This window comes from Patagioenas fasciata, chromosome 3 (genome assembly GCF_037038585.1).
Source record: "Patagioenas fasciata isolate bPatFas1 chromosome 3, bPatFas1.hap1, whole genome shotgun sequence".
In the NCBI taxonomy this organism is placed as follows: domain Eukaryota; kingdom Metazoa; phylum Chordata; class Aves; order Columbiformes; family Columbidae; genus Patagioenas; species Patagioenas fasciata.
The window spans coordinates 14,018,835-14,045,545 of NC_092522.1; the positions used below are offsets into that span (position 1 = coordinate 14,018,835).

General features: G+C 52.2%; 2 protein-coding genes across 2 annotated transcripts; both read right to left on the reverse strand.

Annotated features, from left to right (window-relative positions):
• Positions 1–169: 169 nt before the first annotated feature.
• PEX6 (peroxisomal biogenesis factor 6) lies at positions 170–16,911 on the reverse strand. Its single transcript, XM_065834873.2, has 17 exons — positions 15,974–16,911; positions 15,716–15,876; positions 14,856–14,939; positions 13,495–13,597; positions 13,164–13,300; positions 12,968–13,079; positions 9,848–10,056; positions 9,131–9,323; positions 8,677–8,753; positions 8,450–8,582; positions 5,776–5,981; positions 5,622–5,683; positions 5,067–5,175; positions 3,590–3,706; positions 2,769–2,846; positions 1,523–1,662; positions 170–822 (listed from the first exon to the last, which is right to left on the reverse strand). The coding sequence occupies exons 1-17, from the start codon at positions 16,847–16,849 to the stop codon at positions 686–688; spliced, it is 2,934 nt and encodes a 977-aa protein (XP_065690945.1). The 5' UTR covers positions 16,850–16,911; the 3' UTR covers positions 170–685.
• A 5,148-nt stretch (positions 16,912–22,059) lies between these two features.
• On the reverse strand, positions 22,060–26,191 carry VSX1 (visual system homeobox 1). The gene is made up of 5 exons (XM_065835070.2): positions 25,825–26,191; positions 25,344–25,422; positions 24,973–25,096; positions 23,893–24,073; positions 22,060–23,293 (listed from the first exon to the last, which is right to left on the reverse strand). Exons 1-5 carry the CDS (start codon positions 26,183–26,185, stop codon positions 23,010–23,012), a joined length of 1,029 nt encoding a protein of 342 aa, XP_065691142.1. The 5' UTR covers positions 26,186–26,191; the 3' UTR covers positions 22,060–23,009.
• Positions 26,192–26,711: the final 520 nt, after the last annotated feature.

Below are 26,711 nucleotides of genomic sequence, written 5' to 3' on the forward strand. Positions count from 1 at the left end.
CTGGCAACCTTTGCTGGACAAGGGTGGCCCTAGTGCTCTTCACAGGTGTGCTCCCCCATCTATCCGCAGGTTGCTAGTTTCTTTGCAACACCCAGCATGTGCAGGGGCTTACAGGGACCTTCCCAAACACACAGACACCATCAGCAAGCACAGACTGGAGGCCAGGAAGTGAATACCTAGTGCCAAAAACCTGTATTTATTCAGAAAGACCATGTCAAGCTAAGGCCAGGTGCAGCAGCTGTATCCTGCTGCCCTCTGGCCAATACCCCTTACTGGGGCCTGACCACCTCAACAAGCAACTGCCTCCAGCCCACCTCTTTTTACCAAACTAGATGCAGTTTGGGCCTTGCTCCTCCACCAATGTTCTGTCACGCATGGAGACACTTCTACATTGCCCACAATCATGAGGCTCGGCTTCCTCCCTGTGGGGAAGTCATCCCAGGATGCTCGCAAGAGCTAGAAAGGGCTCTCCAAGATGTGGACCATTACAGAAGGCACCATCAACTTGGCTAAGCATCCACCAGGCTTTGGCTCAATAAACTACACAGCCATTTCTTCATCCAAGCTCAAAAGAATGGGGCCCAGAAGACATCAGAGAAGAGCAGGTGAGTGCCGTTTGTGCTTGGTCTCTTGCACCCCTGACACATCTTCCCCATCATTCCTCCACTCCCAGCTCTGCTGACCATTAGCAGGCAGCAAACTTCTGCTGGATGAGTCTGTACTTGGCCAGCTCCAGCTCAGAGACTGACGGCTGCAACCTGGCAGCAGCCTGCAGGAAATCTTCCATGGTCAGGATCAGCACAGAGCTCTCGGTATCCAGCCCTGCAGGAGAGAACACAGGAAAGGGCTGAGAGCCAAGTGCAGGGATGGCTGGCGAGATCAAACAGCCCCCTCTCCAGAAACCTGTGACTGGAAGAAAAACCTGTCTCTCTCCTTCCCCCTGAGGCCACGCATTGGAGGTGAAGATGATCACATCTGCAGAACCTGCCAGCCTGCCAGTAACCCAGCAGTCAGACACGGAATCATATTAATAGAATAGTTTGGGTCAGAAAGGACCTTCAAAGCTCATCTAGTCCATTCCCCTGCAATGAGCAGAGACATCTTCAATTAGATCAGGTTGCTCAGAGCACCCTCCAGCCTGGCCTTGAATGTTTCCATGGATGGGGCATCTACCACCTTTCTGGGCAACCTGTGCCACGGTTTCACCACCCTCACTGGAAAAAAATTCTTCCTTGTGTCTAGCCTGAAACTCCACTCCTTTAGTTTAAAACCATTACCCCTTGTTGTCCTATCACAACAGGCCCTGCTAAAAAGCCTGTCCCTATCTTTCTTGTAGGCTCTTTTGAAGTACTGAAAGGCCACAATAACGTTTCCCTGGAGCCTTCTCTTATCCAGGCTGACATGGTCCCAAAGCCACTGAGGCTTCTTTCACAAAGTTCAGTTACACGCAGTGGTAATTCTCCTTCCTGCCCCTGTTCTGGGCTGCCCTAACACACAGGACAAGTAGGGGCTGGGCTCCTACCTTCCTCGATCCATTCTACTTTGCGTTTGACAGCGCACATCATGGCATCTGAGCACAGGGCGTAGATGTCTGCTCCTGTCAGCTGAGCTGGGCATTTTTCTAGGATGGTGGTGAGATTCACAGAAGGATCCAGTTTAAACCTGCCAAGAGAGAAAAAAATCAAATGGTTTGGTTCATTTGGATTTATTTCAACGCAGTCACTTCTCTTCAAAACATCCCGACAGCAAATGTGTTCTTCTGCTAAGAAGGATCAAAGGCAACTTCAAGTTCTCGGAGAAATTATGTGTTCCACATGCCTGGGAACAGCCTACAGCCCGGGCTGGCTAATAACATGTTTAATTACAGAGAATACAAACCACTGTAACACCAAACCATCTCATCAGAGCCATGCTGCAGACAGTGAGCCTCCCTCAGGCTGGATGGGGCTTTGAACCTGATCTAGGGGGGTTGGACTAGATGACCTTTGATGGTCCTTTCTAACCCAAACTATCCTATGATTCAGCACAAACAGCAGCATGGTGCTGGAGAACATGACTGCCAAGGCACATGGAATGAAAAGATACTCACAGCCAGCCTGCTACCTTATCAAAGGCAGCAGCAATCACAGCTATCCATGACAGAAAGTCCCTGCATAGGCAGAGTCACAGCTGCTCACCCAGATGTGGTGGGTGGTACCTCTGCATGTGAATTGCAGGGCTCACTTTTCTCCCTCCCTCAGGAGCTCAGAGCAGCTGAGGAAACAGCCAAACCCTGCTGCTTGGTGATCCCACACAAGCAGTGCTCAGAAAGACATACAGAACACAGGCTAAACAACCCTGTGGCATCGCAGGAGAGGCAGTGAGGCAAATGGTCCTGCAAACAGTAGGAGATACACTAGGGGAGCTCCTGCAGGAAGGAAGTGGGAGCCTCCTGCCATATTGGTGCACTGCAGTTTCACCACACTGTTAAGATCTGGCTGAGCTCCTCAAGGAGAGCATGTGAGCACAGTGACTGGAAAACTCGACCAACCCCTCCACCTGGACAGACAGGTGAGCCGCCCCTATCTTGTCAGAAAACGAGCCCCAGTTCTGCTTCTGGAAGTTGCCCCATCCTCTTCCCTGACCTGCTGACTGCGGGTCAGTGACTCAGGTGCTCCCCAGGGCTGAGACATAAAGCCAAGCTGGAGCACATTATGCATCAAGCCCAGGAAGGCTGCAACCCACTGGAGGGTGGTGGAAGGCTGTTGCAAGAGCACAGGGTCACTCACCTCCTGGTGATGGCACCCAGCACCTGCAGCTGCGACTCTCGGTCTTCGTTTATACCCACATAGACCAGCTTGTCAAACCTGTCAGCAGAGAGAATCACAGAATGGTTAGGGTGGGAAGTGACCTCTGGAGATCATCTAGTCCAATCCACCTGCTGAAGCAGGTTCACTCAGAGTAGATTGCATAGGAATGTGTCCAGGCGCGTCTTGAGTGTCTCCAGAGAAGGAGACTCCACAACCTCAGTTGAGAACAGGTCAAGACAAACTTGGCAGCGGTGCTCAGCTCTGCGTACCTCAGACTGAAGGGCGGCCCTGGGGCAACTCCTTTTGCTGCCAAGTTTGTGGGTGATACAAAGCTTCAAACAGTCAATGTGCTGGAGACCAGGGCTGCTCCTCAGAGGGACTGTGGAAGGCTGGAGAAACGGGCTCACGGGAACCATGTGAGGTCCAACAGCAGCAGATACAAAGTCCTGCCCCAGGATAAGCAAGGCCCAGGCAAGAGGATAGGCTGGGGGCCAGCTCCGCAGAACAGGCCCTGGGGGTCCAACTCCTCCCACCAGTTTAGTGCCAAGGCAGGTCCCTTATTGCCCTGCTCCTCTGCTGCGGCAACAACCAGAGCAATGGGGGATAACAAGCAGTGGTATCTTGTGCTGCTGCTACAGCCATAAGCACTGGCCTCTTGGCTTCCTATCTCCCCTGCAAGCCAGAGGGTTTCAGGAAAAGTCTCTGTGGAGGGAACTTGGTGGGGACACAGTCCAGGTCATCAGTGCCTGAGGAGCTCCAGGGAACCACCCTGGAGCAAGGCAGGGTAGGACACAACATACCTGCCTGGCCGAAGCAGAGCTGGGTCCAGGAGGTCAGGCCTGTTTGTAGCTCCAATGACAAACACCTCCCTGGTGGAATGAAGGCCATCAAGCTCAGCCAGAAGCTGTGAGACAACTCTGCAAGAAGCAAGACAGGATGCTCACAACTAGGCCTTGGCAAGTCACCCACTGTCACCCTCAGCCACCACACAAAAAGAGGAATAAGCAAAGCCACAAGCAGATCGGTGTCTTGGACTTCAGCTCATATTTCTCTTCCCTGAAGAGCCCTGACTGGGTTCTGGAATCACCTGAAGTGACCAACAAGTACCAAACCCAGTCCCTTCCAGAGCTGCTGGTTTGTGTGTGTGAAAATGTATGCTGGGGGCATATGGTGTCACTGGAAGACTCTGCAGAACCCCTCACAGATGGAAAGGAAGACTGGATTGTCACTATCATTTTAGCAGAAGAGGTCTGGGGGAAATGTGCACTTGCAGCTTACAGCCCAGAAGGCAAATCGTATCTTGGGCTGCATCAAAAGGAGTGTGGCCAGCAAGTCAAGGGAGGTGATTCTGCTCCTCTGCTCTGCTCTGGTGAGACCCCACCTGGAGTCCTGCGTCCAGCTCTGGAGCCCTCAGTACAGGAAAGACAGGGACCTGCTGGAGAGGGGCCAGAGGAGGCCACAGAAATGATCAGAGGGCTGGAACAGCTCTGCCGTGAGGACAGGCTGAGGGAGTTGGGGTTGTTCAGCCTGGAGAAGAGAAGGCTCCGGGGAAACGTCATTGTGGCCTTTCAGTACTTGAAAGGAGCCAGTAAGAAAGATGGGGAGAGGCTTTTCAGTAGGGCCTGCTGTGATACAACAAGGGGTAATGGTTTTAAAATAAAGGAGGGGAGATTCAAGCTAGACATAAGTGTGGGTGGTGAAACACTGGCCACAGGATGCCCAGAGAGGTGGTAGATGCCCCATCCCTAGAAACATTCAAGGCTAGGCTGGAGGGGGCTCTGAGCAACCTGATCTGGTTGAAGATGTCCCTGCTCATGACAGAGCCTTGGACTAGATGAGCTTTGGAAGTCCATTCCAACCCAAACTACTCCATGATTCTATGATTCCAAATAATCCTGGGTTTGGGTATTTCCAATCTGTAGATATTTCTACCAGAGGCAGCTGACGGGTTTCCCATGGCAAAGAAACAGCAGCTAACAGGAAGAGAGCATGGCAGGGGTGTGACAGATGATCTTGGAGAGGCCAAAGGGAGGAGCTGTCATGTCTTAACCAAATGTTTGCACAACAAGCTTGGGCAATCGGCTATCTGTGGCAATGCAAACAGCAGTACTGATGTCCAGAGAGAGGAGACAGGCCATGGAAAAACGCTGAAGAGAGCAGGGAGAGAAAAAGTAAAGAAAGAGTTGGGATGTGGACTCTGCCTTGCAGGGCAATGTGGGCATCCCCCCAGCTAAAGCACGTATGCTGCTCTCCCAAGGACACGTGGTGCTCACTCACCTGTCTGTGATGCCCCCTGAATCTCCACTCCGCCCACGACTGGGGGCCAGGGAATCCAGTTCATCAAAGAAGATAATGCAGGGAACAGCTGCTCTGGCTTTGGCGAAGACTGGGAGGAGACAACACAACAGATGAGAAAGACCTAGAGGAGCAGTCAACAGCAACAGGACCTGCTATATCACCAGTGGGGAAGAGCTCAGAATGGAAACCAGCTGCTGATTGCCTCACTACCATTAACTGCTCTTGCCTGAGGGCCTCAGTGGAAACAGGGACAGGTAGCATTCAGCACAATGGGCCCTGAGGCTCATCTGTGTCTCTGAAGGGCTGCTGTCCCATCAGGAACACCAGAGAGAACGGTGACAGGACCAGAGAGAGCACAAGGGGAAGCTGCAGCAAGGCAGGGAATAGACTGGGCATAGGAGGGTTGGGTTCATGTCCCTGTTGGCAGCTGTGGGTCAGAGTTGGGAAGAAGGGTTTAAGCACTTCCCTCCTTCCCTCCAGCACCACAGAAAAGCCCCATCTTTCCCCACACAGCAGCAGGATGCATCTGCTCACCATTACGCACATTCTCCTCGCTTTGCCCGACATACATGTTGATGAGCTCTGGCCCTTTGACGCTGTGGGGCAGAGGGAAGAAGAAGCCAGTTAGAGCATGGCTATCCACTACCAGGAGAAGGTCAGTCCTACTGCATGACCCCGTATTCCTCACCTAAGGAATGTCATGGCGCATGTGGTTGCCACAGCTTTTGCCAGCAAGGTCTTCCCTGTCCCCGGAGGCCCGTACAGCAGCAGACCAGAGCGGCACAGACCCAGTGAGAGCAGCTCTGGGTGCTCCAGGGGCAACTGGATAGTGTCCAGGATATCCTTCTTCACCTCTTGGAGCCCACCAACATCCTGCCAGGACACAGAGGGGATCTACCAAGAGAGGGAGAGTCCCTGTCAGCACTTGTTCCTGAGCCCCAAGCAGGCCTGGCCAGCTCTTGCTCCAGTGATGACCAGCCCCTTATGCCATCAGCTGTGTCTGGCTACGGAGGAAATCAGCCCAGCCATCCCTGCTATGGGATCCCCCAGCATCCACATTTCTCCTCTCTTGAGCTCTGCAGCTGGGAAAACCAACTGCACATGTCCCCAGGCAAGCTGCACTCCCAGCATGCCATCTCATCTCCAGTCCACCATTGCACATTATATCACCTGTCAGCAAAAATACCCTGAAGAAAAGATCTGCCAGAGTTGCCTGCAGCTTTGTGGGGAGAGAGCCCTGCTCCAAAAAGCCCTTGGGAAACATGAGGTAAGGTAAAAAATTTTTAAAAAGGGAAAAAAGAAAAAAAAAAAGGAAAAAAAGGCGGGGGGCGGTGGGAGAAGGGGAGAAAAATGAAAAAAAGAGAAACACATTCCTAGCAATTATGAGCTACTTGTGTTCAGGGCACCTTGTCTCCCAGGGCAGTGAGACCATGCAAGAGCTTCACATCAGACTGACAAAACCTGGGTTACTGGGAACCTCTGTCAGATGAAGCAGAATGTGAGAGAGAGACATTCTAGAGGACACTTCACAGAAAACCATCTGCTTTTGAAAGAGGAGATATAAGAACAAAGTCCATGGATGCTTTCAAGAAATAGACAGGGATGGGGTCAACTGCAAATATGCAAGGGATCATTATGAAGAGAAGACAGCAAACTTGAGAGGGGTGAACCATGCCACTTTTGTTATTTTCTGCTGAGCAAAACAATCTTGGAGGATGCTGCTGCTCTGCTCACAGCTTTAGAAATAGCAGCAATGCCAGTGTCTGCATGACAGATCCTCCTGGGAGTAAGAGCTGCCCTCCCGGGAATGACCAGACAGCAAAGCCCCAAAACACTTCCCTGTCACTACTGGCTGCATGGGGAACAGGTGCCACCAAAACAGGGAGTTTAAAAATAGGACAGAGCAAAATTCTTTCCCCCTCAGGCAATTTGGCTTTGCTACTTGAGATGATGTTATCTCATGATACTTTTCCAGCTGTCCAGCAAGTCCACCAGGAAAATCAGGTCAGACAAGACATGGATTTCCATTAAAAAAAAAAAAAAAATCTTTCAAAGCAAAAGACTCTTCCTTCAGTGTCCATGAACGGAAGAGTTACCGTCTCCCCTGCACTCTTGCTTATATTGCCTCCCTAGAAAAAACTCTACAGACAACAGCACGGGAGCTGGAAAAGTGCAGCAAGGTTGTTTTCAGGGTTGTCTTCATTGTTAAGTCTAGGATGTGTTGCAGACACTGCTTAGAAACTGAAGGTTTCAAATTAGTTCTCTCTAGGAGGCTCAAGCTGTAACTGCAAAAATCGTGTGGCTAACCAGAGAATGCAAACAGGGAAGGAACTGAAAGATTTGTATGTTGAGAGTACCCAGGTCTGCTAATAGGCTTTCTGAACTGCCAGCCAACTACTAAAAAATTGATAAAGGACTGTAAAATACAAACAAAATTAGCTCTCATACACACAGCTTGCTGCCAAGCATGCTCTATGGTTGTCTTAGCAAATGTGGCATACACACCTCAAATCAGAGCTCATTTCAGTCTCTAGTAAATTTATGAATAAGGTGCCAGAGTAGCTCCTGGATGATGACACCAGCAGGGTATAACCCTGCTAGAGCAGGACTGCAAGTGGGTGGCTGGGGAAGGCACCAGAATAATTGCTCCAAGGTCAATGTTTCTCATCCTGTGCTAAACTCAGTCATTCGCACTCAAGGGAGTGAAGAAGAGGCTCTGATCACTTCATTCGGTCCTAATGCATTACCCAGCAAAAACAGTCACTCCAGATTCTGCTTCCCTGGGTGCTAAGCTGCCACAGGCAGATCAAGCCCCTCCTAAGATGCTGACTCTGCTGTTTTTTTCTGACACCCCATGTCCCCTTCCCTGAAAAAAACACAGCTCTTCAAACTGCTTGGCTGTCAGAAAAGCCTGTGCCAGCTCAAGCAGTATCCAAGGCCATGGATCAAGTATAAGGCTTCTCACACACGTGGGGAAAATTTCTCACCAGCTTGTGCCCCTCTGTTCCCATACACCAGGAGGCTGGAGAGATCTCAGACATGCAGCCAGCCTGTAGTTGCCTTTGCATCTTGAAAGGCTGAGCTACGCAGCTGGTACCCCTCGGGCACTCATCCACTGAGTCATCTCCAATTAGAGAGCAGCAAGGGTTTCCCTGACTGAATTCAAAGCCAAGAAGGTGAAAAGCACTCATGGGGGAGAGCCCACAGCGGGACTGTTTCCCACCCAAGGCTGGGGGAACACGTGGAAGGACACAGGAGGAAGTGACATTCAAGAGCACAGCACCAACTCAGATCTGCGACAGCTGTCTTGAGCCATACAACTTTAGAGAACCAATTCCCTCTCCTCTTCCCCAGTGTCCTACCTTCGGGGCTCCCACTGCCTGTGAATGGGTGTTGTGCAGCTGGTCCAACGCAAAACTAAAATCCTCCTCAAGCACTGGGAACCCAGCAGTGCAAAAATCTCTCTCCGCTTCCTCACTCAGTCCACCTGGAAAACTGGCAAGGAAAGAGAAGGGAAGGACTCAGGCTCTGCCCTGCTTCTGGCATTATCAGGCTGGCTGCAGTCCCTGCCCTCCCCCACCAGCACTACCTCATGGTCTGAATGCGGGTACAAGCAGCCCGGCTGCTGTGGGACAACAAGGCACAGAAATCTCCCAGCACAAACCCCTGTGAATATGGAAAAAAACAGCATAAGTTTGGTCCCTGACCATAGCTCCAGCTAGGCCATAAAAGGAATATGGGGAACAATTCCTCACAGAGCTGTTCTTTGAGCTTCTGTGACCTGGTTAAAGCCTTTAGCTTTTTTTGTTTTTTCTATCAACTTTGTCTTCTAGCAGAGCTGAGCATCAGCCAACACCTCTGCAAAACCTGTGCAGTACTTAAGCACTAGAAAGGTGAGTGATCTGCAGTTAAAGCTGATGTTAAGCACTGAAGAAGTTGATTGGGCTGTGGGAATTACTCCCTTTCTCCATGGTCAGGTAGGAGAGGTTGGCTTGGCACTCCCAGCCTGCTCAATCTCCACCTGCAACTGTGTTTTCACTCACCGCAGTCTTCCGGGCCAGCTTGGATAGGCTCACATCTTTGCCCAGTGGCAGATCGACAGTGAGCATACTCAGCATTGACCTCCTCTGCTCTTCTGAAGGGGCTCCGATGTTCACCTCGTGAAGGAAAGCAGTTTGCACATCTGTGGGAACATCCTGGGGCTTGCAGGTTGTACCAATCACCAGAGCAGGGCGGCTGTTGATAAAAAGGGGCAGTGCATGGCCTCAGCTCTATGGCCTTTCCTCTGAGAAATGCACACATATTGGCCAAGGTGTCCTGCAGCCACTCTTCTTTAGCTTGCCCTTGAACTGCTTTGTGAGCTCTGTCTACAAGCTAAGGCCCTTCAAATGACATCTTATTTCTTCACTTGATGTCTCCCTCCCTGTGCCCTGGTACTTGTCACCAGCTTCGGGATTCTCCTGGGGTCCAGCTCCCTTCCGGGGTCCTTGTGACCCTTTGCATGCCTCACAGCCAACACGCCAGGTTTGCTCATCTGAATAGCTCAGAAACCACCTTCCCAACTCCCTCTGACACTAAGCTGGAAGAACAAGGGCCCTCTGAAGTAAACAAAGCAAGTCAAGGAGAGATTCCACCAGATTACAAATAAAACAGGGCATGTTAGCAATCAGTCACCTTGATGTAACAGTGACTACTGCCCTAGGAATGGCAGAAGCAAACAATCACCTCAGATTCCCACAGCAAAGGTGCAGGGTCCATACCTCAGCACTGGGTCTCTGTCCAGGAGCAGCTGTCTCAGAGTAGCAATGACACCGGCGTCCTCTCCCAGCCTGTCCCAGTCTCTGCCAAGCACCTCGATGTCTTTCAGCACGAGCACACAGGGATGATACTGCTGAGACTGGATGAAGGCCATCTGTACTTTCTCCTCTGTGGCTCCACTGGTGTCACCGCACAAACTAACACAATCAACCTGCAAAACAGACCACATGACACAAAGGTTGCAGCAGCTGCAGCATCCTGGGGGACCCAGGACAATGTTCACTTTGCACAAAGCTTTCCACAGGTAATTCATAGTTGAAATGAGATCTAAGTGAATGTTTCCCAAAGACATAAAATAGACACATTCAGGACATATTAAAAATAGACATATTCAGGACTTTCTGGCATGGAAAAATGGCTGCTTGTTGCTTTTCCGCAGGAGGTGAGGGGGGCAGGAGATTCTTGTCTGAAAGAGGTGAGGCCACAGGACCAGAGAAGTCAATACAGTGGATGTCACGGCTCAACAGCCTAAGCTGGAAGGGATGGGAAGGCTGTGGAAGAGGCCAAGATGGGGAGAACAAAGTGCCTTGGAGGAACAGTGCAAAGGGAGGCTCAGGAGACTGGTCAACCCAGTGCCAAGCAAACTCCAAGTGTGAGAGGAAGCCAGAAGGAAAGGGGGGGGGGGGGGGGGGGGGCGGAAAGAGAAGAAAAGTTAGAGGTGGCAAGAAGCTCAGACACTGTTTATAAAGCAAACAAAGTCATCCAAAGAGAGAGAGGTGACTGGTGAACCTTTGAACAGCAGCTTGAACACTGCTGGAAAGAGGCAGTGCTGCTTCCTGGTGCTGTGAGGTTGCTCAGGGAGAGCCAAACCATTTCTGGAGTTTCCTGGGCCACATCCTCAGAAACCTTGGATCAGGGAGAATGCCACAGCCGCAACAGCTGATATGAGGGGTAAGGATGAGGATACAGAGCAAAAGAATTCCTGTGCTCCATGTGCTATAGACAAAAACAGAAGTTAGGGCCATGGCAGGCACAGCCAAATGGCAGCAGTATCTGTATGCAAAGGCAGAAGGGCAGAGAGAAAGGACAAAAAAACTGTAGATCATCCAGTGGTGAAAATTACAGTGTGGAAGGATTACTGCGTCCTGGTAGGAGACCAGGCAGAACAGTCAGAGGAAGAGAAGTTAAAACAGTAATGTAAGCATTGCAGTGAGAAAAGGAGGGGAGACTGTAAAAGCTGGGATAGAAGAATACAATAGGAAATACCTCTGGCTCCAACAGTAAGAGTGTTAGTCTTTAAAAGCAGTACACAAGGCCAAAAACACAGCTATAGACTTGCACATCACACTAAAAACCACCTGCCAGGCCATGGCAGTGCCACAGTGCTCCCAAACATCCTATGGATCTGAAGGTACTGGGAAGTCTCTGCAGTCTTGTACTGGATCCCAAGAGCTATGGCACATCTGCACAAGAGCTCAGTACCACTAAGGTCATGTCCAGAAGATGAGCTGCACAGCAGCTGGCCAAGGTTGTATCCACCTCCCCCACTGACACACTGTTATGCCTTTACTTGGGTAGATAAGAACAGTTAAAGAGATTAACGTCAACTGAACAAGACCCAACTTCTAAGCAGAAGAAGACAATGCAAATATCCAAAACACTTAGCTTTTTTTCTGAGTTTACGCTAAAAATACTCACAAAATAGGAGCAAGACTATGTTTCCCTTCCACAAAAAAGGAACCATCCATCTCTCTTCTTTCTAACTTTCTTTTTTCAAATTCTTTCAGAGTTTCAGAAACTCTCCTTGAAAAGTCACAATATGACTCCAAATCCCCTCGCTTTTGCAAACGTAACTCTAGAGAATCAAAGAGGTTAAAGTATTTGCGGGATACACCCAGACTGTCAAAATGAACAAAAGAGGTTTGCAGAAGGAAAACAGTATTTTTAACAAGTCAGTGAAGACCGCCTTGGTGCCTAGAACCTCTGGTGCTAGACAGAAACAGGGGTTACTTGACAAGTAGTGAAGTCATCCCAGCCTGTGTTAACTCTGTCCTTCACTCTAACCTGCTACAGGTTTGTGCCACTTGAACAATGCCTCATTTTCAGTGACTGCCCTTTTCCTTGCTGTTCATCTGGTTTGTCTTCCACTTATTTTTCTCAAGCCCATCCCAATATGATCTATGCAGTAGCCTCGTATTGTGGCACAGTGACCCCTCATCCACTTCCACAGCAGAAGTAACACTTCTTATCTTCCTATCCAATTTTGACGTTGTTCCCCTTTCAAAAGCCAAACACTGCTATGGAAGATTTGAGGGCTTTTTTTACTCTTGACAGGGGGTGAGTGGTTAATGTGAACACAGTTACACAGCAGCTCTTCTACAGGCTACAAGATTTAGAACCAGATCTGGCACACATGCTGGCATCAAACCAAGGGCTGCATTTTTTTCCTCAGCTTCCTACCCAACTAGAGAAGACCCATAACCATCTCTGTCTCCCTTTCCAATATGCCTTCTTCCCAGCATATGCGGGGACAATTGAAAACACCCAATGCCACTGCAATTTCTGCCCTCATCACCTCTCTAGTTTTTCTCAGTATATTTTAGTTACTGTCACTCTCTGGGGTATAGCGTCAACTCAGTGCCCTACCAAATGACAGGAAGTTAGTCTGCTGAAATACAACTGTGTATTGCAGTATCTGTAAAGTATTGATACATCATACTGACAGCAGTAATGGCAAACATGGGTAAATAAAGGTATAAATGCACCCCCTCCCAGGCCAAGAGACCTCTAAATTACTGAGTCCAGAACACTGGAGGGTACATGTCAGAGGAAACATCTCTTCATGCTTATGCCCTCTTCCCGAGCGCCTGTTACTGGCCAGTCTCAGACACAGACCTTTAGGCTGATCCAAATGGTTACTCTGAGGTTCTGCCCACCAGCAGTCATAATCTGTGCCAGAGTGAGCTACTAAGTTCAGCGTACACAAACTCTTTTTGTCTGCATGTGCAGGTGGGGACAGCTTCTGGTTGCAGCAGGGGCATTGGCAGAGCTAACTTAAAGAACATTTCTGTAATCCTCTGTATATTATAAATCCACCAATCAGGTGACCATGGAGGAATTACCTTGAAGAGGTGGAGGCTGAGGCAGCTACACACAGCTCTGATAGCCATCAGTTTCCCACTGCCGCTTGGCCCTGAGAGGAGAATGCTGCCAGCCCCACTCAGTGCACTTGCCCTGTAACACAGACGTAGTTCTCCCAGTGATCAGGGAGCAGGGTCCCAGCTCTCCCAGGGCTTGTTAGAAGGAATTTTAACTCACTGACTGTTGAGGTGAGGCTGAAGAGCATCACAGAGCTGCTTGACAGTATCAGAAAGTCCAGCAGGAGACAAACTGCTCCAGAACTCATGACTGTTATAGGCTGGGGCAAATGGGACAGCACTGTTGGTTGATCCCACCTGTAAGGAAGGGAAAATAGCACTCTGTAGAACACCACTGCAGAAAAGACAGGTACCAAGTGACAAAGTCTGTCCTGAAATGCCATTTTTCAATAGCAGGAGACACAAGCCTCTACAGGCACCTTTGTCATCCATAGTGGAACCTCAGTCTCAGATCTCCTGTGCACCCCCCCTGCTCTCCACTGACATCTTACCAAATAGAGAGAAGTGTTCTGGGTGTCCACCAGGTAACCCTCAGACCGCTTGCCTTCCACCATGCCTAAAATCTTCCTGACTTTGAAGTAAAGCTCTGGCCACCTAAGGGAAAAAATATGCAGTCCAAATTCCTGGATCAAGATGTTGAAGTCAGGAACAATACAGTTGTCAACAAGAAGACAGCTGGAAGGCACAGGTAAGCAAATATATTCTTGCCCTCTCCCAGGACCCACATAGATCCTTTATGGACCTCGCTGTGCTGTCTGGCCAGACAGACCAATAGGACTGTCAACAGTTACAGCTTCTACTGGTGGCTTCAGTCCACAAGTATGGCTATACTAATATTACATAAGAACTCAAGACATTCTCTCTTCTGGCATCATTTCCTTCTCTACAACTCTGCAGAGATTCACCTACAGTGTATAAAACCTTACAATCCCCTAGGCTGCAGACTAGGACTCACCCAAATACCATGAGAGCCTTACAAGCATCCTGCTCTGGACACCCCACAGGAAAAACACTTCTTCCTACTGGCACAGTTCCAAGCTCTTTACGTCCCATGAATTCTGCTGTCTTCTCTGGCTTGCCACATGGCTAAAATATAAGTCCACAAATGAAAGACTTGTGCCTCCTGCCTCTCTCCAAGAAACAGTCTAGAAAATACTCATTGTAGCAGTGTTATAAAACTGTTAAATTTTAAAATACATAGCAGAGTTGAGCAGTGTTACATGTCACTGGTACATCCTGCATGAATGACTCAAGGCAATTCTTCGCACTGCACGCCTTGGTTACCTGTGGCAGTTCCCTCAGCGACAGAGCTGAAGCATTTATATTAAAACCAGCCAAAACCCACTCGAAACACCTCTGCACTCATACAAAGGTGACCTTCATTTAGCACAGAACTGTTTCAAAACCATATGATCAAAAACAAGGGAGGCAGAATTGGTGGCCAAGGAGAAACTTATTCTAACATGAAATGTAAGGGCTTAAATTCACACTTTGTCACACATTGACAAGCCCAACTGCCACTTTGCTTTTCCTTATGTGGCACTCGCTGTCCTCATGCCACCCCTTCCTCCTCTTCATTCTTTTCTCCCATTAGTTTCTCTCTTTTTCCTTTCTTCCCTCCATGACTATTTTAGGGAGCTAAGGGAGTCCTCCCTCTTAGCTGCAGCCCTCCGTAATAAAAAAAAAAAAATAAAATTCCCTCTTCCCCTTAAAATAAGAGCCAGATAAACTCTCAACTACAGGGACAGATCAGAATGGAATCAGCTGTTTTGTTTCAAGAGAGTCAGTGGTGGAAAAGTATATTTTCTCCTGCAGTATCCATGCAATAGAGCCATAATTTGTTGCCACCTACCTTACAAATTTGTCTGCATTTACATCTAAAAACTCAGCATATCCAAATGTGGGAACACAGAGGATGTCTCCCTCCTGGACAAGCCTACAAAAAAAAAATCAACAACAAACAAACAAAACCCACCAAAACAAAACAGAAAATTACAACAAAAAAAACAAGCAACAGGGAGTTTCAACACTTGAAAGAGAGTAAATCATTCTGGTCATGTGTCCCCCCCAACTCCATAACACAGGTATTGTTATGGAAAAGAACGTAGCTGTTCACACTGACTCACTCCTTTCCTGTAAATAAAACTACAAATAGATTTGGCATGGACTAGATGTGAGAAGGTGCATCCAGACTACTAAGGGGAACCTTCTGGGAATGGTATAGAAGCTAAATGCCATTAAAGAGCATTTCTTCCAGACAAAATAGCCTTCTATCTCTGGAACAGCTGAGAACAGAAAGTATTCATAGGGAAATTAAAAAGGCTTGGGGGCAGGTGGTCATAAGGTGGCAACACATCTGTTTTCCTGATGGATTGCTCAATTTCACTGAAAGCTGAAAACTTGGGTTATCAACACAGCCCAAAATGGAAGTTTGCAGGCAGCACTTGGGAGCCCTCAGCATTGGATGGTAAGTGAACAAGAGGACTTGAAGATTATTGCCAAAGGACAGGATAAGAGGTGACGTGTGCAGGTGTGCTTCGCTCGTAAGAAGACAGTACAAATGGATACTTTACAACTGCTTGGTGTCTGCACTAAGGTGTTGATTATGCACATCATCAGTGTGTATCTGATCTGGGTGCAACAGACAGTGAGGGAGCATCTGACGAATACATCCCATGAAAAGAAAGGCGCTGCCTGCCCCACAGAGCTCACCGGGGCGTTTCAAAATGCCTGTAGAGCACACGGTCATAGCCTCCTCGAGCGCTGTAGGCCGGCGAGCAGACAATCTCCAGGCTCAGCTCTTTGGCGAAGGGGGGCACGGACAGCACCGACCGGCTGCTTTTCCCATCCGCAGCGCCGGACCGTTCGTACCTCTGTGGAGGGGAAAGGGCGCACCGTGAGACCCCAGGGCTTTCATTCCCCTGGTCCAGAGGCCTCGGCGTCCCCCAGCGGTGCCCGGCCCCGGCTCACCCGCAGGCGCAGGTGTGCGGCGGCGGCGGGGTCGCAGCCCAGGTTGAAGGCCAGGGCGGGGGCCAGCAGAACGGCGCCGTCTGCCGCGCCGTGGCGGGCGGCCCGCGGGTACTCCCAAGGCTGCGGCCGTGCCAACAGCGCCGCCAGGTGCTCGCGAGCCGCCCCCTCGGCGCCCACCCTCACCCACTCCCCGTGGAAGAGCCCTAGCGCCAGTAGCCCGCGTCGGCTCACCCACACCTCCGCCCCGCCGCCGCCCGCCCCGCTGGCGAGAGCCACTCGGAGCAGCGGCGCCGCCGCGACCTCCCCGCCGGGCCTGTCCACGGCAAAGCGAGAAACCACGGGCGGCGCGGCGGGGCGCCGGCAGGGGGCGCCGCCGGCCGCGGGCTCGCGCGGCGGCGGGGGGTGAGCGAAGGCGGTGTGCGTGCCATTGCCCAGCAACCCCTGGAGCGCCGGCCGCGCTTCCAGCACCACCGGCCCCGGGCTCGGCCCCGGCAGAGCCTCCCCACGCCGTACCAGCACCGCACCGTCCGCCGGCTGCCCCGGCCGCCCCGCTGCCCCCAGCAGCACCCACGCCAGCGCCGGCGGCCGGCGCACCGGCCACACAGCCACCCGCCGGCCGGCCACCAGCCCCAGCCGCCGCAGCAAAGGTCCGCGCAGCCACAGCTCCGCGCCCCGCCGGCCGCCCGCCTCCAGTGCCACGGCGCTCAGCAGCACGGCCTGCGCCCCGCCGCGCCCCACCGGCCGCACCGCTAGCACCAGCCCGCCACCCCGCCCGCGCAGCGCCGCACATAGCGGTGGCGGCGCCAGCAGCAGCGCGGTGGCCGGCGCCAGGTCCGCCGGCAGGGCGTCAAGCGGCCGCAGCACGGCCACCGCCATACGGCTTCCCGGCCACCGCAGGGTCGAGCAGCTCTAGAGGACGCGGTGCGCAGGCGCGGGGCAGCCCGCCGTGCCTCCTCACGCTCAGCCAAGGCCATCGAGTGGCGGTGCAGAGCGGTCACATCGGGCCAGGGACCATAGAGTGGGCGCCGAGCGGCTGCTTTCCTTCAGCAGCGCCCCGGCTCGGTCTCGCTGCGGGAGGCGCTGGCGGCGGCCTCATCCCGAGCAGCCCCGGTCCCCGCTGCAGTGGCACCTAGCCTCAGGGCCGGGCCTCCGTCAGGCCTCGCTCCCTGGCCCAGCTGCCGCGACCTGGGCGCAGAGCAGAGTGGTGGCATCGGCCCCGTCCTCCTCGGGCTCCAGCGGGACCGCAACCAGAGACCGCGGAAGGCGGGAAAGAGTGTGATTGGGGCCAAAATGGTGGGTGAGATGAAACGGAGAAATACACTTAACAGCAGAGTCAGTTATACTGTTAAGCAGCATTCTTTATTTTATCAGTGCTGGGGAGCGTGGGGGGATCATCCTACATAAGTGCTCCATGAACTGGATACTCTTGCGTTGCTTATATTCACATAATTATTAAATATGCATTACAGTTTTTGAAAATTTTGACATACATCTATACTAATACATAATTGATTATGTTAGTTATAATTGTTTTGTTTCTTACTTACAATACATCTATTAATTATTTGTTAAATATAAACTAAGGACTCTGTTTCTAAACAATATATCACTTAATCTTTTGTCTCCCTCTTGTCGTGCAGAAGGATCTAAAACTTGAAAAATATCCCCTTGTTTTGCAGGTGATCAGAAAGCATTTCTCTCATGTCAATTGTCTAATGATGGCTACGTCTTTTATAACTTAATCACAGTATACATTAATTTAGCAGCTTCTCTTCCGAGGCAACAAAGATGAGTAAGTGTGGAGCACCTCCCTTATGAAGAAAGGCTGAGAGAGCTGGGTCTCTTTAGTTTGGAGAAGAGGAGACTGAGGGGTGACCTTATTAATGTTTATAAATATATAAAGGGTGAGTGCCACAAGGATGGAGCCAGGCTCTTCTTGGTGGCAGACAATGATAGGACAAGGGGTAATGGGATCAAGCTGAAACACAAGAGGTTCCACTTAAATTTGAGAAAGAACTTCTTCTCAGTGAGGGTGACAGACACTGGAACAGGCTGCCCAGGGAGGTTGTGGAGTCTCCTTCACTGGAGACATTCAAAACCCACCTGGACATGTTCCTGTGCAACCTCACCTAGGCGTTCCTGCTCCAGCAGGGGGATTGGACTAGATGATCTTTTGAGGTCCCTTCCAATCCCAAACGTACTGTGATACTTTGCTGACCTGCCCTCCCCGAGCCTCACACCAGCAGAGTGGAGAATAAGAGGGAAAGGGCATGCACCCAGAGCAGAACAGGTTGCCTGCAGCAGTGCCAGCCTGCTGAGATTTTGTGAGCTGAATATGTGCACTTGGTTCATAAAGATGTGCTTGTATTGGTGTTAGTGCTCACCTAACCTTGGAGAGGAGCAGTCTAGGGGAAGTCTCTAATCAGCACCTGTGCCCAGTGCCAGAACCTACCTTGCTCTGGGGAAGGGACTGCTTGTTGTACCGAGTGCCTGTTCATGCTCCAAGAAGTGAGTAATGAAAAACAAGCTCCCAAAGGATTCTTTAATTCTGCATCCAAACACCCCTACCTGTTGCCCCACGGGTGGACTGGGGTGTGTTGGCCTGAGGGGAATGAGTTTAGTCTGGAGAAAAGGAGGCTGAGGAGAGACCTTATTGCTGTCTACAACTACCTGAAAGGAGGCTGCAGCATGGAGGGTGTTGGTCTATTCTGCCAAGTAGCCACGTGATAGGACAAGAGGAAATGCCGTCAAGTTGTACCAGGGGAGGTTTAGATTGGATATTAGAGAACATTTCTTCGTGGAAAGGATTGTCAGGTGTTGGAACAGGCTGCCCAGGGAAGTGGTGGAGTCACCATCCCTGGAGGTGTTTAAAAGGCATTTAGACGAGGTTCTTAGCGATATGGTTTAATGCTAGAGTTGGATTATGTTATGGTTGGACTCAATGATCCTGAGGGTGTCTTCCAACCAAAATGATTCTATGGTTGCCTCTAGCACTCCAGCCAGCTTTTTCTTTTCCTGGGCTGCACTCTGTGTCCCATCACCCAGCTCCACACGAGGGAGCACTTAGAAAACGTTTGTGTCCCTTCATAACCTCCCAGTCTGAAAATCAAACCAGTGGCTTGAGAGGAGCAGCTGAGACAAAATACCAGTTAGAAATGAGTATTACTAAGCTGTGCAGAAATGGCACCGTGAAGTTGCTTCTGCAAATGCAGCTTTGCGACCTTCTCCATTCTGGCCTGCTTTGGACCCATCACTGAGACAGCACCACCACCTCCTTGCAACCCTCAGACAGGCATGCCTGACAGTCAGCCTCCAATCCCATAAAAGTTGAGAGACATGCCAAAATAATCCAATTTTATTCTCTTTCCTTTTCTCTTCTATGATTGGTTTAGCAGATCGCTTAAGTCCCTGGCTAGCGCTTTATATATGGCACTATGTAAACATCTGGTGTGCCAGAGCAACTGGTAGCCCAGATGAACTGAAGTGAGCCTGTGGCAGCTCTGGCTGCTGAAGATTGGCTTTGATGGTACCAACTGCTCTTGGCCAAGCCTCATTGAAGGGATCTTCCGCCTGAGCAAACTCAGCCTTTGTGGCTGAGGGACCCACAGGGCCCCTCACAGAGGGAAGATCATGCCAGACAGGCACTGGTGTAATCACTGAGATGACTGCTGCATCTGACATGGGCAGCCCCACTGCAGCAGTGGAGATGTGAGCAAGTGGCAGCCATTGCCTCAAGTCAGGGTTTCTTCTGTTGCAACCAGCCTTGGCCTGAACCAGCACTGACAGGAGCCACGGCTGTGTTTGGCTACCACAAATCTCATGATGGATCAAATCCGAAGCAACAAGAAGAAGAATGTGCTGCCCTACTCTTACTGCTGCTACAACAACAGTGACATATGGAAGACAACAAATACTTCCCTACTAGGCTTAGGGCAGGCAACCAAAGAGGCAAGTGACTGTCCCTGCTCCCAGGATTGCTCCACCAGATCATGCCACCAACTCCTGGTGGCAACAAGGAGCTGAGCCTTGGGCAGTGGCTGTCATCCATCAGCACCTCCCTTTGCTTGAACCTCTCTGGGCTCCCACCCTGTGAGCAGAGCAATAGGAGTACATATGAACCCCAGCTTGCCTTGCTGCATGCCAGTTACTTCCTGGTACACAAAAAGTGCCTCAGGGCAGCAGCCCTCCCTGGATCTCCTCCATCGCAGTGTGAGGTGAGAGCTGGGAGCCCATCAGGCACTAACAGGAGAGTTGTCTGTGGGAGTGGCAGGACATGTGGTTCTAGCCACCTGGATGATAAAGGAAGATCAATACTAACATGACCATCTGGACAAATAATACTAACATGATTAAATCACGGCAATTAGTCAAAACATAAAGGGCCTTGGACAGGGTATACAGAAGTATGCTTTTTATGAGCATAAGGAGTGATAGCCCAGGCCAGTGAGAATGATATCTCGGGTTGGAAGACCGCCCCCATATATATGACATGTGAATGTTGGGCCTGGGCCTGTGTGTCTGGAATAACATTTTTTGAAAAAACATCCTGTCTAACCTCTTGGTCCAGGCCTGTATCTGTAAAGCTATAAACTGAGAACTGTTAATTAAAGAGAGCTCAGCTAGGTTAATCTCTGCCTGGCTCTGCTCTCACTGCTAACAAGAACTCTATGTGTGTGCATCTCTGTCTGTGTCTCCATGTGTGTCATCTGCACCCCGCATGGGTCTGGGCCTGTGGTGTTTCCCCTTGTATCAGTTGTGGCAGAGACGTGCTTGCTTTTGCAGCACTGCACCCAGCACAAGGCAAAGAGCCAGGCCATCTGCACACAGGCAGGATGAAGAAAAAAAAAAAAAATTGCAGGCATCCAATTCCAGCATGGCACAGACCAAATAAAAGGTTTGCAGATGCTGCTCAGGCAGGATTAGGCCTCCAATGTGCTAAATCTCGGCTCTCGGTGAGCCTAATTGCTGCTGCAATAAGTCCTGGCTGGTTCTTTCCTGAACTGTGTTCCCCATGCCCCCCCGTCAACCATTTTTTTTTTCTGCAAAGCTTGTATTTGCTATGCATATGTTCCCACCAGCCCAGTAGGGCCTGGCTGAGTGGAGGAGGGGAAAGGCAGAAAATCTGCAGATGACACTTCCATTGCTCTGCTTTTCCCAGCCAGCATCCCACCTCTCTCCTGCTGCCCAGCATGGGCTGTGGCTCCCTGTTTGCAAGGAGCCAGGCCCAGAAGCAGAGACAGGGACAGGTGACAGCATCCTTACATGGCCACACACCCCCTGAGCTGTATTAGGAACTTTTTGATCATTTTCCTTTATGCTTTGGCCAGTAGATTAAACTGGAGGTATCCAAGGAGAGCTGTCGCAGTGTGTGTGGGGGCCAGTTTAGCCCAGCCATGAGATGATGACCCATCGCAGCCAGGACTTTTGAAGTTGGATGGCCACAATATCCTTGTGCCTCACTGGGGGTGCTTGTGCAGTTAGGACCCCACAGCTGCTGTGTGTGCCTCCCTGGGAGGCAAAAGGTACCCGCAAATGTACCTCCCACTTTGTGTTCAACTGGCCCAAGTGAGCAGCTGCTCCTTATATTTAACCACAAGAGACATGGGGGCACAAGGCCCAACTCTGCACCTTCCAAAGCAGCAGGATCAGCAGGAGGAGGAGAGCACTGCATAGACAGTTGAGAGGCAGAGCACCTTTCCCACTGTCAGGGCAGAAGACATTTCAGTGAAGAACCTCCCACTTGAGCAGTACTGAAGAGGATTTTCAGCCACCCTTGGGAGAATGGAGCCACTTTCTCCCCATGACTTCACTCAGGAACTGGCTGAGTGCTCTGGTTTGGACCATCTTCTAACCCATCAGCCATGGTCTGGCTCTTTGGCTGGCATGAATCAATCACCTGCTGGCAGGTGTAGGCCACTGGATTCATTTCTTCATTTCTGGGGCTTCACTTTGCTCCCCTGGAACAACCACACTGCCTCAGCAGAGCTCTCCAGCCCAGTTTAGGCATGAGTCTGCAAAGGATCTGCTCAAAGCTAGCAGCTGCCACAAGATGTGCCAACCTAAGGTACAAACTGCAATGCAGAGCATGAAAACCAAAGATACACCACAGTTTTATTTATGGATGTGTAATAAATAAATGGTGGACAAAACAGGAAGAGCCACATTCAATAATCCAGATCACTAAAGTGCTTTTAGACATAAATATAAGATGACCAAGAAATAGCTCTGACATTAACACTTTTTATAGACAATTACAAAACATCTTATCTCAATTCACAAAATTGTTTCATTGCTCCAGGGTACTATGGCTTTGTTTTCCAAAAGGTCTGTTTGTTATGCATAGTGTGGCAGATAACATTCAAGAGTGTACAAAATCTTTGCATGAACAAAAATGTCTTTACCCCATTCTGCCCAATTCGAGTTAAGGAAGCCACACAGTGTAAATAAGGCTGCATTGGCAGGACCACATCCTCAGGAAGTATAAACTGGTGCATCTTTTAGGTTACACCAGCTTGAGAATGAACCCCACCGTCTTTAAAAACTCTGCTGCTCCTTGAGGTGGAAGAACTGTGTGTTCAAAGCAGAGGGCCTTGTCCCACGGGTGCTGTGCAGGGGTGGAAGTGCTCGGAGAAGGCGTCTGTAAACTCCTGCACTGTCTTTGCACCCACATGTTTGAGAAGGGAGTGACTCCTCTTGCATTGCTGTGCTTTGTGCTCCTGCCTGCTCAGGAAAGCATTTGCAGCCCTGAGGGGAAGGGTGGCTCCTCCCCAGCAGCTGGATGTGATGACCACAATGCTGGTTCATGTTGGTGCTGCTCTTGACCCTGCTGAGACACCTCTCCCACCCTCCACCCTGGCTCTGCTGAGAAATGAAGAGCTTGAAAGTGAGGGGACAAAGGGATGTGTGTGCTCCGTTTTACAATGCCTCAAATTAAGATAAAAGTTCGATTATTTAAGAAAAAATATATATGTATCAATAAATATTATTAGCTTGCCAGGAAGCTGTGATGTCTGGCCTTCTCTGAGGCAGCTCAAACTCAGTGGTCCCTGTCCTTCTGCTCCGTGGGTGAGTCCCCGTTGACACACTGCCTCAGTATGCCCCTCTTCTCGTGCTTGGCTGTCCTGGAGAGGTCAATGGCTGTGTCCTCTGAATCTTTTGCAGGGCCAAGCGTGTCGGAGCCCCTCTGGGAACTGGCCTGCTTCCCAGTGAGCTCCTCCTTCTCCTCCTCCTTCTCCTCCTCCTGCTCCACTTGCCAGCCATCTGCCAGCTTCTCTTGGCTCTCTGCCTTCCTGCTCACCTCCATGGACTTTTTGTGCATGCCTTGCAGAGGGGAGAGAGCAAAGCCAAGGGCACTGGTTGCTTGTTTCTGCCCAGGACCACCTGCTGCCCTCCTGCTGCTTCCCTCAGCTCTCACTTGCATCCTGAGGAAGACTTATGCTAGTTATGAGCCTTTCCTGAGCCAGAGCCCTGCCACCTGCTCTCTGCTGCCTGAGAGAATTGGTCTGTACCTTCCGTGCACCAGGGAAGAGTTACAGGGAGAGGAGTGCTGCCATGGCACATCCCAGCCTGGATTCTGAGTGCCACTTCAGTGTAGGACCATGTATGAGGTAGCATCTTCAGTTTGGGGCAGCGGGAGAGTGATGACTTCCTAGACACCCTGCAGCTCCCACAGTGGCTGCTAGCAACTATAGAGTGATACTTAACCACAGGTATGCACCTGTATTACACCGCAGTAAAAGGTGTTTCCCCTTCCCAGCTGCTGTTTACAAGGCGGGAGTGGAAAAGCCAGGGCTCTTGGCAGCCTGTATGCAGCTTAAGGCTGAGACTCCATTCTTTTCTGAGAAAAGCCATACAAAAGAGGAGGGGCCACTTGCTCTGCAGCTGTTCCCTGACCCCTCCAGCCCCAAGCTCCCACTTACCCAGCAGCCATGGGGCACAGGATCCCACTAGCCCGCTCTTGGCAGAGTTGATGATGGACTCAGGCAGAGGGATGGAATGCCTCACCATGGCCCCATAGAGTCCATACTCAGCCATCACACTGCTCCGGCCCCAGCACTTCTCCCGCTTCCGCCACTTGGCTCTTCGGTTCTGAAACCAAACCTTCAGGAGTAACAGCCAGGAGAGCACAGAGGGGTGGGATTGTCGAGGAGACGGCCCCCGTGGCAAGGCATCCAGGACCCGTTGGGCACAGGGAAGTGTGTGTCCAAGGCAAAGGGGCAGCCGCAGGGGTGCATGGAGGGGTTTGAGTGTGTGAGCGCAAGGTGTGGACATGCAGGTGGTATTAGGAGGGTGACCAGGGCAGTACGTGGGGAAGTGGGTTGAAGGAGGGTACACACATGGGTGTCAAGTGAAAGAGGGGAGGAAGGGGGCGAGAGGGACCACACGTTACACGAGGCTGATCATGATACTGGAGCCAGAAGTCACCCTGAGCTCTGCCTGCCCACAGAGCCTCTCTGCTGCCTTTGTACAGAGCACCAGCTTGTCCAGAAAAAAGGGTCCATCATGCAGCTACTGATGATGACAGAGGGTGCTCAGGTCCATCTCCCCACTCCCTTCCTGCATTCTAAGGGGTGTAGGTACAACCTGGCTGCTGCCTCAACTGCCGCCTCATTCTTAAACTGTTCCACAGTGGGCCAGGATCAGGCCCTGAAGTACCATGTGTCCCTCAAAGAAACAAGCTAGTGAATAAGCTAGTGGATCACAGCTTGACCCAGCAGCTCCTGAATTGCCCTCAGCTCCTGCCTGAGTTGGCTCTCTGGGAGACAGAGCCAAGCTATATGCAGCAAGCAGCTGCCAGAGCCAGATCAGTCCCCTGTTTCTGCATTTCCATCTGTTCAGTGCCAGGGGGATGGAAGCTGAGCCACTCCCTGCAACTGCCCTGCAGCATCTCAGTGCCACCACATTTCCACCACCAGCACTCACTGGGCATAGGGCAAGGGACAGCCAGGTGCTGGCAGCCAGCAGATGCCACGGGAGAGAGGACCGTTGCAGCCACCTACCTGTATTCTGTCCTCTGGCAGCTCTGTCTTCATGGCCAGCATCTCCCGGGCATAGACGTCAGGGTAGTGAGCTTCATTGAAAGCCTTCTCCAGCTCCTCCAGCTGGTGAGCTGTGAACACCGTCCTGCCGAGAGGAGAAAGCATCCTGTGACACAGTCCAGACCTTTATGGCAAGCAGTGGGGCTGGAAGCCCACTCCTCGCTGAAGTTTTCCTCCTGAAAATCCTCCCCCAACCCCTAGCTGCAGCCCTTCTCTTTCTTTACTCCCTTGAGGACATCGAATGCCACAGCCTAGGGACTAGAGGGACAGCGGGAGTCTGGTGGCAGCAGCGAGGATGTGACAATGGGGACAGCTCCAGTCTCGGGCTTTACCTGTGCCGGCGTTTCTTCCTCTTGGTCTGGGAGGTGGACATCTTCAGGTCGCTGGCGTCCCCAGACAGGCTGTCCTCATCTGGCAACAGCATGCAGGAGGGGAAAAGTCACGCTCCCGTTGGGAGCCGGCGGACCAAACCCAACTCCCAAAACCACGGCTCCAGCTGCCCGCGGGGAGCGGGCCCGGGGAAGGGGTCCCTTCCCGTAGGAACCGGCGGCATAGGGACGGCGGCTGAGCCCGGAGCACCGCAGCAGTAACGCCATCCCGGGGCAGGGGGTCGGAGCCCACCCTTCCCAGGATGTCGGAGGAATGGCAGCCCGGAAGGACAGGGAGCGCGGCGCCGATCCCGGGCCGGCGGGAGGATGCTCGCCGCCGCCGCCGTGTGCCTGGGGCTGCAGGTACGAGGCAGCCCCTGCAGCGGCTCCGGCCGGGGATCCCCGTGCACAGGTGAGCGGCCACCCCTGGCGCGGCCCCGCTCACCGGAGATGTTCTCCTTGTGGCGGCGGGCAGCAGGCGGTGGCCCGGGGGGCGGGCGGGGGCCGCGGGCAGGCAACAGCGGCAGCGGGGAGGGCAGCAGGCACGGGGCGCCCGGCCCCCCCAGGCCGCACAGCAGCCCCAGTCCCAGCGCCCCGCCGCCCTCGTAGCCGCCGGCGGCCGCGGCGGGGGGGCCAGGAAGTGGCTGCAGCTCGGCCTCCAGCCCCAGCAGGTCGGTGATGGCGAAGCCCTTGGCCCGCAGCCCCGCGCCGCCCGGCCGCACCGTCGCCCCGGGTGCCACCGGTACTGGCACCGCCACCGGCCCCGCCGCCGTGCGTCCCCCCGACGGCTCCGCCCGGCCCGGCATCGCCGCCGCCACCTGGCCCGGCCCGGAGCCGGCACCGCGGTCCACTGCCTTTTTTATCGTCCCGCCGCCGGCCCCGGCTCCAATCACACCCCAGGTCGCCCGGGGGGCGCTCCCAATCCCTGGATTAACGGCCACTGGCCCCCCCGCCGCACCGGACCCGCGCCCCTCCCCTGTCTCCCCCCGGTGCCCCCTCCTGCTGTCCCTCCCTCCCCTCCCCTCGGCCCCCGCCCCTCGATCCTGCCCATCAGCTGGCCGGGTCCTCTGCGATCCCCACGGGCCCCTTCCTCGGCTCCCCTTTGGTCTTTCTCAGTCCCTACCCAGGACCCTCTCAGCCCTCCCTGCCCCTGGTCGCGGCCATCCCCCATAAACCCCCCTCACATATCCGTGGATTCCCACCCCGGCTCTTCTCCCAGGACCCCACTGCTATTGTCCTCATGTCACTTCCCCGTGTCTCATCTTCCAGGGCCCTGCAGTGCCCACTCCAGCTCCCCTCCCCAGTATCCCCATCCCACCTCATGGCCTGTCA